Consider the following 11,911-nt stretch of genomic DNA (forward strand, 5'->3'; position numbering starts at 1 on the left):
GTGATCATGGGAGATTTTAACTTTCCAGATACTTGTCGGGAATCTCTTTCCGGCAAAAGTAATGGGTCCAGAAAATTCCTATCTTCTCTTGCTAACAACTTTATCTTTCAAAAGGTAGAAGAAAGAATACGAGGATCTGCCATCTTGGACCTAATTCTTACCAATAGAGTGGAAATAGTTGAGGAAGTAAAGGTGGCTGGGAATTAAGGAGACAGCGATCATGTTATCCTCAAATTTTGGATTACAAGAGGAAGAAGACCAGTGAGGACTCAGACTTTAAGGTTGGACTTCAAAATGGCAGATTTTAATGGACTCATAAAGAGGGTAGGAAAGGTACAATGGCTGAATGTTCTGTAGGACAAAAATGTCCAAGAAGGATGGGAGATTTTGCTAAATGAATTATTCACTGCACAATCAGTAACAGTCCCGAAAAGAAGGAAGAATTGGAAGCATTTAAAAAGACCAGGATGGATAAGCACAGAACTTAAACACTTGCTAAAAAGTAAAAATGAATTTATATAAACTGGAAAAGGGGGGGCATATCTAAAGAAGAATACAATGCTATCTGCAGGAAATGCAGGGCAAGCATTAGAATATCTAAAGCCAGTAATGAAGTGATGCTTGCAAGGGAGACAAAAAGAAATAAAAAAGGATTTTGACGGTATGTCAAAAGTAAAAGAAAAGTCAAAGCTGCTATATTTTACTGAATGAAAAAAGTGAAGTGGTCAAAAATTATGTTGAGATGGCCGAGCTTTTAAATTCCTATTTTTCAACTGTGTTCTCTAAGAAAGCAAATGTAACATCAACTGATCTTCAATGTGCTATTGAAGGGATAGAAGGATCAACACTATATATAAACATAGAGATGGTGAAGGAACACTTTGCAAATTTAAATTAATTTAAATCTCCTGGTCTAGATGAATTACATCCTAGGGTACTGAAAGAGATAGCAGAGGAAATTGCAGAAACACTAGCCAGAATCTTTGAAAATTCCTGGAGAATAGAAGAAGTCCCAGAAGATTGGAGATGGGAAAATGTTGTCCCTATCTTCAGAAAAGGAAATAAGATAGAGCCAGGAAATTACCGGCCAGTGAGCCTTACTTCTATACCAGGAAAGATGTTTTAGCAAATTATTGAATAGTATTTATGTAAGTACTTGTATAAGAATACAGTAATTAACTAGAGGCATCATGGGTTTCTAGCAAGCAAGTCATGCCAGACTAATCTAATTTCCTTCTATGATGAAATCATTGACTGGGTGGATCAGAGAAATGCGTTAGATATAGTATATCTCGACTTCAGCAAAGCATTTGAAAAAGAATCTCACATTATCCTTATTGAAAAAATGACCAAATATGGGATTGACAAGGCTACGGTTAGGTGAATTCATTACTGGCTCAGTGTTCATACTCAAAAGGTGCTAATAAATGTTTGCACATCCATTTGGACGAGTGGGTTACCACAAAAAAAACTTGCTGATGGTATTACAGTCAATCTGTGTAATCAGAGAGAAAATCTTTTCATAATAGTACTACAAAAATCTCTCTATGGTCTTAAGCAATCGGCAACAGCATGGAACACCAAAATGAACAAAGTCTTTTATTGGTAGGATTTAAAAGAGGTCAAGCACATCCGTGTTTATACACAAAATGTACAGACAGAAAGTGGATATATATTCTCTTAGAAGTGGATGATGCGATTATGGTTCATCAAGAGGAAGCAGAAATTGCAAAGATGACTAAAATTCTGAATCAACATTTTGATATTAAAGACCTTGGAAATGTGACATATTATCTAGGAATCCACTTCTAAAGAAAAGAAGCTTTCTTCTAAACCAAAGTGCAAAAATCAACTCAATTCTGAATCAATTTAGAATGTCAGAAGCCAAAGTTATATCAATGGAAATGAGCAGACCTGTGGAAGATAGGATTTTGGTACCCAATTCGAACTTTAGTCCAAAGTTTGGTTCGGGTACCAGAACATTACCCGAACTTGAACCAGAACCTTATGAAAACAATAGAGACCTGAACTTTACATCTGAAAAAAATCTCTCTCTCTCTTTCTGCAATGGACTTTGGACTTCCCCTGGAACTCCAAACATTGCAACGGACTTTCGGGAGAAGTCCTTGTTTGGAGTTTAGCACCGGACACTAACTAACTGTCCAGTACGAACGACAAACTTTTAAGTTCGGGTTCGCTCATCTCTATATGTCAATCCCAAAGGAACCATCCTACTAAAAGTTGGAAGGTGATCATCTGTTACCTAACAATGAGAAGTACTGACAGGCAGTGGGGCACTTTTACACATTTCAACTATGAATCTACCAGATATCGCAACAACAATTGGAATTATCTGCAGATATGTGAAAAAATGCACCCAAAAGACTGAAACACCATTAAGAGAGTTCTTTGATACTTGAAGGAGACTCAACACATACATTTAAGGATATCTTCAACAAGAGACCTAAATCATACAGGCTACGTAGATCCAGACAGGGCTGATGACTTAAGTGACTGTAAATCGACAAGCGGATATTTATTCAAGCTTGAAGAAAGATCAATTTCATGGTCTAGCAGAAAACAGGTGTCTGTAGCCTTGTCATCTACAGAAACAGAGCATGTGTCTGAAGACAAAGCCACTTCCAAGAGCCACATTTGAAGCATTTAGAACCTATATGGAACTAACAGGATAAGTAGTTGTTGAGTGGGAGTGTTTAAATAATGATTATTATTGTGAATATTGTATCAACTACTATTTACTACTGTTTAATAGTGTATGAGTTTCTGTCTCCAGCAGTAGTGTTATATTGGCAGTAAAGCACTGTGAAAAAAAACAGGACGTTCCTGCTCACTGTGTGTGTAGTTGGAGCAGATTTTACTTTCACTTTGCAAGCTGACAGACAAGATGCTAAGATCCTAAGCTAAAGGAAATACCAGTTGTAAGCTGTGTTATCTTTGTGCCTGAATAAACATATATTCACTGTTGAATGACTTCACAGTATCGCTGCCGACATACACACATAAATTGAGGTACATGTTAAATGCATTCTAAATAGTTTGTGTTTTATTTGAAGACAGAATCTCCCCTTCTGATACGGCCATACCTAGAACACTTGACAAAGTCTGAGATACATGCAGTTATGACAGCTGGTTTTGCTACCATTGCAGGAAGTGTCCTTGGAGCATACATTTCATTTGGAGTAAGTAAAGGCAGTTGCCATTTTATTCACAATTACTTTCTTATCTGCTTATATAATGTGCAGAATACATTTCTTTGACACATACTGGTTATTAGAACAGTATTACCTGGAGGGTACTTGTATTGAGTAGAGCAACCTTCTTATTACCAATAGACACAACAATGCTATCTTAAATGTATGGCTATAACATAGTTCCCAATTTATTATTGTATTTCTGCCATCCTTTTATTTGAGCATTTTTTTTAAAGTCACTAACGCTATGTTCACATGTCTAGTAGTGATCAGTTAGAATGGATCCTTCAGCAATTCATGGGCAAAGAATTGTGCAGGCACTACTTATGAGTCCATTTTTAAATAACTGATCTCTGCTGGGACCGTTGTTTAACAATGAAATCCGTAAAAAACGTATCGATTAATTAGCCATCCATTTGTCATGGGCTTACTAAGATGAGCAAGAATACCACAGCATCTGATTTCTCCTACTCCTGCACTGATTAGAAGCACTTCACCTTCAAATTAAATGGTGCAGGTTTATTTTAGCAGTGCAGAGGTTAATCTGCCCGGTTGAGAGCTCTTGGAAGCTTTTCCTGCATTAAGGCTCTCAGCTGTTCACTGTTAGCCACTCCCATCTCCTATATACTCTGGGCCCTGGCAAGTATTCATTGCCAGAGCTAGCTTATGCTGCATAGTTAGGAGTAGAGATGAGCGAGGTTCTGTTCGGATTCGCAGAATGGACTGCCCTTCGCCGAACGGTTAGACAAATGTATCTGAACCCCATTAGATCCTTGGGAGGCAAAACCAAACATATAAACAACACCTTAAAGGGAGCCTGTCAGCAGAATTGTGCATAGAAACCTACACAAAGTGTCAGGTCGGCACCGTTATACTGAATAAAATGATACATTGGTTGATGAAATGCATCTTGTGGTTGTATCTTAATCTTTATTTTCAGTTTTGTGTTAATGAGATTCTCGTGCCCTAAGGCCGGGATGGTGTATGTGGTGCTCTGATTAGATATTCATAATACAGGTCACTGACAGGTCACTGATCCCTTACTTCGGCACATTTAAAAAACGTGAAGACAGAACTGTTGCTTTCAAAGTTTTTTTTATATATCTTGTGCAAAAGAGAATAGTTTCAAACATTTAAGCTCAGGCACGAGCCTTCGTCAGGAAGACAATCTTATGGTAGCTTTATCGTATGTAGGTCCTGGGCTCCCAAATTGCCCTATGGAAGTCTGTCTTTCAAAAGTAATGGAATGTACATAAGGTATTGTAAGAGGTAGTTAGACCACAATGAGCCTCCACACTGAAGCAGTCACTAACAAGGACACAGGGTGGGAGCCACATGCCAGCTGCAGCCTTCCCTATGAACAGTGAATAAGGCTCATTGTGGTCTAACAACCTCTTACAATACCTTATGTGCATTCCATTACTTTTGAAAGGCTAAGGGTACCGTCACACTGAAACGACGCTGCAGCGATACGACAACGATGTCGATCGTTGCAGCGTCACTGTGTGGTCGCTGGAGAGCTGTCACACAGACAGCTCTCCAGCGACCAACGATCCTGAAGTCCCCTGGTAACCAGGGTAAACATCGGGTTACTAAGCGCAGGGCCGCGCTTAGTAACCCGATGTTTACCTTGGTTACCAGCGTAAACGTAAAAAAAACAAACACTACATACTTACCTTCAGCTGTCTATCCTCTGGCGCTCTGCTTTCCACTGCACTGTCAGCGCCGGTCAGCCGGAAAGCAGAGCGGTGACGTCACCGCTGTGCTTCCCGGCTGGCCGGTGCTGACACAGGATGCAGGAGGAGTGCAGAGAAGCAGAGCGCCGAGGACAGACAGCTGAAGGTAAGTATGTAATGTTTGTTTTTTTACGTTTACGCTGGTAACCAGGGTAAACATCGGGTTACTAAGCGCGGCCCTGCGCTTAGTAACCCGATGTTTACCCTGGTTACCAGTGAAGACATCGCTGAATCGGCGTCACACACGCCGATTCAGCGATGTCGGCGGGAGATCCAGCGACGAAATAAAGTTTCAGACGATCTGCTACGACGTACGATTCTCAGCGGGGTCCCTGATCGCAGTAGCGTGTCAGACACAGCGAGATCGTAACGATATCGCTGGAACGTCACGGATCGTGCCGTCCTAGCGATCAAAGTGCCACTGTGTGACGGTACCCTAAGTGTACCTCAATACATCTGTTTTCCCAGCAATTGATAACAAAGGATAGTCCACTATGGGTGTGGACAGTTTCATTTAATTCCATTCTGTTGGCCAATCAAGACCACTTTTGACAGACTTCCATAGGGCAATCTGAGAGCCCAGGACCTACATACGATAAAACTACCGTAAGATTGTCTTCCTGATAAAGGCTCGTGCCTGAGCCGAAACGTTGGAAGCCATTCTCTTTTGCACAAGATATATTAAAAAACTTTGAAAGCAACAGTTCTGTCTTCATGTTTTTGGAGTGTAAGGGGTTAAATCTTTTGTATTGTCTTACTGTTTTACCCCTGAGCACCCAACAGTGGTTGAGCCTGATCCTATCCACTTTTATTATTACTGATCCCTTACTGACCTGCCCCCTAGTTTGCGTAATGAATACCAGCACAAACTGAATAATAAAAAAAAAACACCTCTGCAGGCAGGTGCCAGCCGTGCCACCTGCGCTGCAGCATAATCGCATGTGTACTGTGCACTTAATCCCTTTTGCTTATTTAATTGAGCGAGGAAAAAAAGTCAATTTTAAAATGGCGCCCACCGCACCTGCGCAGTAGCAGCTATTGGTGTGTATGGAGATCCGATAGCTGCTATTGCGCAGGCGGCACCATCTTGGAGGAAGAAATCTTCTACTTGTTATCCATTTGACACAGAATTAATCAACTAGAGCATTGGAAACTGAATGGCGCAAGAGCACTTTGTTATTAATGCATTACACAAGAATACTGTAGAGTACACAGTATTAAAATAGCAAATAACAAAACTCCCCGGATATTGAATAATACCCTTTGTATCAAGATTGCAGTTTAGGATGTTGATAATATCCTGGATAGTATATCATTAACTGCAATTCTTTTGTAGTATATTTGTGGTGGTTTTATTTTTAAGTAGACAAATTTGTTAAAACAATTAATAGTATTAATTTTAGAGTGCAACATTAAAAGTTAAATTTTATTCTCATTACTCCAATTGGATAAGTTTGTAAGATAATTTTGTTAATCAGTTTTTGGAGACATTGAATTGATTATTTGGCAGTGAATTATTGTGTTCGCATAACTTTTTTTGCCAACAAATTGCTGCTGGATTTGTTCTCTCTGATCACTACTGGACGTATGAACATAGCCTAACTGATGTGTTCATCTGTGTTTTTTTTCTCTACTTTGGGCTGAGTTTATAGTTTGCCTGATTCATCCTTTGGGAATTTTTGAAATGTCACAAATGTACCCCAGTCTCTTGAATGATTTTGGGTACACCTGGAACTTTTGATGTAATTTTTGAGACATTTTAGCGGAACATTCTTTTTTTAAGCTAAAAAAGTCACAGAAAATGTTAAAGGGAACCCGTCACCCCGTTTTTTCACATTGAGATAAAAATACTGTTAAATAGGGCCTGCGCTGTGTGTTACAATAGTGTATGTAGTGTACCCTGATTCCCCACCTATGCTGCGAAATACATTACCAAAGTCGCCGTTTTCGCCTGTCAATCAGGCTGGTCAGGTCGGGTGGGCGTGGTCAAATCAGGCTGGTCAGGTCGGGTGGGCGTGGTCACAGCGCTGTTTCTTCCCCAGCTTTACGTTGGTGGCGTAGTGGTGTGCGCATGTCCCAGTGCCGAATCCACTTGCGCACACGTTAAGAAACAGCGCGCGATCTGCGCTATTACTGTCTTCGGTGGCGGCGGCCATTTTCCTGAAGCCGAGTTTGCATACTCGGCTTCAGGAAAATGGCCGCCGCGATCTCTTCTGTGCACGCGCGGCATCCCGCGGCCATTTTCCTGAAGCCCCGTGCAGCAGAGCACTCCATCTGCGCATGCGCGGCCCCAGGAAGATGGCCGCCCCCACCGAAGACAGTAATAGCGCAGATCGCGCGCTGTTTCTTAACGTGTGCGCAAGTGGATTCGGCACTGGGACATGCGCACACCACTACGCCACCAACGTAAAGCTGGGGAAGAAACAGTGCTGTGACCACGCCCACCCGACCTGACCAGCCTGATTTGACCACGCCCACCCGACCTGACCAGCCTGATTGACAGGCAAAAACGGCAACTTTGGTAAGGTATTTCGGCAGCATAGGTGGGGAATCAGGGTACACTACATACACTATTGTAACGCACAGCGCAGGCCCTATTTAACAGTATTTTTATCTCAATCTGAAAAAACGGGGTGACAGGTTCCCTTTAAAAACAAAATCAAAAAGCTTTTTTACTTTTGTGCACATTTCATGAACCACGTGTGACATTTTGTTGAATCTTATACAAAACAACGACAAGGAATACCAGAAGACAAAAAAAAGAAAGGCGACTATAAAAAAAAATCACAAAATGACTGGGCCCATTGGGTTCAATATAGGATTAATCTGTACAAAATGATCAGATATAATCAATCTGAAATCCTCGCTTGTAGGTATCTTCTTCTCATCTCCTGACTGCTTCTGTGATGTCTGCCCCAGCGGCGCTCGCTATATCCAAGTTATTTTGGCCAGAAACTGAACCAATAAAAATAAATATGCAGAATGGGCTTAAGCTGGAGAAAGGGTAAGAGGTATATAGGTCATATATTATAAGTAGGTAATAAATGTGGACGGCTTATACAATTAATAAGCACAGACTTATTATTATTTTTTTTATTATGTAATAGCTGTGTAGAATGTAATACACATTATACAATAATTTGCACTGTAAGGATAATATTCACACATAGCGTCTGATGAAAGCTACAGTATATATCTGATAAGATATTGCTAATTTAACGTGGTCAAGCAAATAAATACAATTATATTGAATATTATTTGTGCTGCTCATGTCACACCAGTATTTAGAATTATCATCTGGCATATTTATTCTGCATTATTTTTCTTGCTTTGAATCAGGGATGCGAGAAATATTCTGGAAGCTGCAAGTCAAGGAGCTTCTGCGTCAATTCCTCTAGTGGCAAACATAGCAGTAAACCTGATGGCTTTTCTCTCGCTGCTGGCATTCTTCAATTCCGTCCTCTCATGGCTGGGAAATATGTTTGATTATCCACAGTTAAGCTTTGAGGTAAACATGAAGATATGTATTTTTGTCAGACTTAAAAGACTGATTCTAGCTCAGACTTTCATCTGACCTAGGGTCAGTTCACACAAACATATAAAACAATCGTTAAACTTTCATCCAGAAAACTTGGACGATTTTTTCTCATGTGTCATCTGTATGCGGTCCTTTTTTACACTGCAACAGTTATTCAAACTTAACAAGACTAAATACTTTCCTATTTTTAATAATTGCAATGTATCCGCAAAAATCAGATTCAGCAAGCTGGCTGCCTGTGAAAAAAAATTGCTTGTCCACAATGCCCCATTGAATAACATTGGCTCGTCTGCAGTCCGCTTTTTCACTGACAGCACTCGAACGTAAAACACGGTAGTGTGAACTTGGTCTTATTTTGAGAATGTGCAGTGTGAGCTCAATTGAATTATATTAAACTACCGTATATTAAAAGGTAATTTCTTACGTCATAGCTGATATACGCAGAAATGTGCTTTTTTTTTTTTTTTTAAACATCATTTTTATTGGTTGTTTTTTTTTTTTTAAACAAATAAGTACAATACATATTGCAAGTGTTACTTTAAATTATTACACAGAAATAAAACACTCGTTAATCTTTATAACACAAATAATATTAACATGTCCCCTAATGTCCACATCTAACCCACTTCAATGATTGGAGTCCGACAATCAAATCTAGAACATACACCAACTGATGCCTTTATCATGTGACAAATTTTAATTTATCCAAACTACCACTTAAATCTTCTAACAAATACCAATCTGAATTAACAAAGGGCCTCATTATCTCTTGAATTTCCCCTGTCGACAATAGGGATTCTATGAACACTCTCCATTTTTTGAAAAATCTTTTCGTCATCTTATCTTTATCCCTTTCTGCTTCTCTTTTTTCTAAATATAGGACAGCCATTAGTCCTGCTTTAATCTCTTTTATCCCTGGGAGTAAACTAGCCAACCAATATTGCAAAATTAAACGTTTTGTCACCAAAGCAATAGTATGGAACAGATCATGTAACTGTCCCCCTCTTGTTTTGCCTGTCGTATAATGAAACAACCAGCACATCGGGCTAGAGTCTACCCAAATCCCACACATCTGTAGATACATATCTTGAACCATGGTCCAAAGCTCTTGTGTCTTGGGACACGACCACATGCCATGCTCCATATCTGTTCTTGATGCGCTACATTTGGGGCAACTCATCTGCCTATCAGGGTTCTGTGGAGTTGGCGGTATATTAAAGCCACATATTATTTTATGCATTATTCTAAATTGGCTATCCCTCCATTGCTCATTTATGATATGTTCCCTTACCAATTTCCATCCATGTAGTATTTTATGCTCAAGTTCTTCATCTTGCATGAATTTTTCCCATTTGCAAAACACTTTGTCTGACCCTGATGGTCGTAATACATCTCTCAACGACCCATATATCGAGGAGATCGATATTTCCTTAATGTCTTTAGTGACTAAGTCTCCCCACACATCTGAGTCAACCTCCTTCCTTACATCTTGTAAGAGATCTAGTACATAATGCTTCAGTTGACTATATAGCATCAAATGGAATCCCGGTAGCTCATATTTGTCTAATACCTCAGATCCCGTCAGCCACCGACCTTCCTGTAAATGTAGTAAATCTTCTAGTGTCTGTACTCCTTTTCTAGACCATTCTATGAATAATTTATTTTCCCTTCCCAATTTAAAGGCTGGAAATGACCAAGGATTCAGGTGCTTTGACACTCTCCATGACATTTTCAGTTTTTTCCTTACTGCTTTCCATGTAGCAATAGTGTCTTTACAAATAACCGAGTGTTTAATATTTGGTGGTAAGTATGACAGTGGCGTGTGAAGCAATGCTGTCAAATCCCATGAGCCACAAAATTCCGTTTCTAGTGTATAATCTGTATAGCGTCCTGTCTTTTTAATCCAATCAACTACATTCCTCATTAAGCACGAGAGATTATACCCTCTAATATTCGGCAACCCTACTCCTCCTCCCTCTTTTGGACGCATTAGTGTTCTCATAACAAGTCTCGCTTTTCTCCCCCTCCAAATAAATTTAGAGAAAGCCCTATTCAATTTGAGAACATCGACGTGTCGGATTAGCATTGGAATAGTCTGCATTGGATATAATAATCTCGCAAAGCTTGTCATCTTAATTAGATGACAGCGGCCTAGTAGTGAGAGGGGTAGATTTCCCCATCTTTCCAATTCTTTCTCTATTTTGTCAATAATAGGCTTATAATTTAGGTCATATATTTGTTTCGGCGAACTTCCCAAATGTATTCCCAAATATTTTACAGATGCTGTCGCTTTCGGGATGCCCATTATATTATTTCCCTGACCACGTTTCACATTATTTCTCATGAACAGAATTTCACATTTAGTCTTGTTTAATCGAAAGCCCGAGAATTCCCCAAATTTTTCAATCTCTAATAGTAACCTAGGGAGATCTTCTTCTGGATTTCTCATGAACAAAATTATGTAATCTGTAAACAAAGCAGTTTTGACCACCTCCTTTCCCACCTTTATCCCCTTGTAAGAGCTATGATCAGTTAGGTACCTTGACAAGGGTTTGATTGCTAGATTAAACAACAAAGGAGATAAAGGGCATCCCTGCCTTGTTCCCTTCTTCAGCTCAAAGGCATCGGAAAGAAACCCCGTTGTATATACCTTTGCCTTGGGGTTATGGTACAATACCTCCAGAAATTGCCTAAATGGGCCTACTAGGTTTATTTTGTCTAGTACTTGACCCAGCCATGGCCACCTCACATTATCGAATGCTTTTTCTGCATCTAATGTGACCATTGCTGGATCCTCCCCCTTTTCCAATTGTTTGTTCCTAACCATGTCTAACAACAACATGGCTTTTCTTATATTAGCAACGGCTGACCTTCCCTTTACAAAGCCTGTTTGATGTTTCGATATTAATCTTGGCAGTATTTTAGCCAACCTATCTGCCATAATTTTTGAGAGGAGTTTGACATCTTGATTTATCAGTGATATCGGTCTATAACCCGAGGGGTCCTCTAAGTCTTTCCCTCCCTTTGGGAGAAGTTTTATGTAAGCCGTATTCATGACTTCTGACATAGTTTCTCCTTGTAAAATACGATTATATAAATCTTTAAGTGTGGGAGTTATTTGCTCACTCATTGCTTTATAGAAAGAACCATTAAATCCATCGGGTCCAGGTGCCTTATTGGCTCCCATCCCCTTTATTGCCATACTAATTTCTTCTTCCGTAATGCATCCATTCAATTCTTGTAGTTCCTCATCTGTCAATCCGGGAATTTTAATTTTGTCAAGCCATACATCCCCTGCTACGTCCTGTCGTCCCTCCTCTTTGTACAACTTAGTGTAAAATTTGCCCAATTCCTTATTTATATCTTTGGGGTCCATCAGGCGTTGCCCTCTTGAGTCTCTAATTGCCATTATAGATGCATAAGCA

The 11,911-nt window shown here is 39.8% G+C and overlaps 1 protein-coding gene across 1 annotated transcript in view; it reads left to right on the top strand.

The window, feature by feature from the left end:
• The window catches only part of SLC28A3 (solute carrier family 28 member 3), a 173,294-nt gene that overhangs the window by 141,560 nt on the left and 19,823 nt on the right, over window positions 1–11,911 (top strand). The window contains exons 11-13 of the mRNA XM_069762596.1: window positions 3,075–3,200; window positions 7,822–7,952; window positions 8,288–8,456. Of these exons, the coding sequence (XP_069618697.1) occupies window positions 3,075–3,200; window positions 7,822–7,952; window positions 8,288–8,456 (426 nt within the window). The remainder of the gene's footprint in view (window positions 1–3,074; window positions 3,201–7,821; window positions 7,953–8,287; window positions 8,457–11,911) is intronic.

This window comes from Ranitomeya imitator, chromosome 1 (genome assembly GCF_032444005.1).
Source record: "Ranitomeya imitator isolate aRanImi1 chromosome 1, aRanImi1.pri, whole genome shotgun sequence".
In the NCBI taxonomy this organism is placed as follows: Eukaryota; Metazoa; Chordata; class Amphibia; order Anura; family Dendrobatidae; genus Ranitomeya; species Ranitomeya imitator.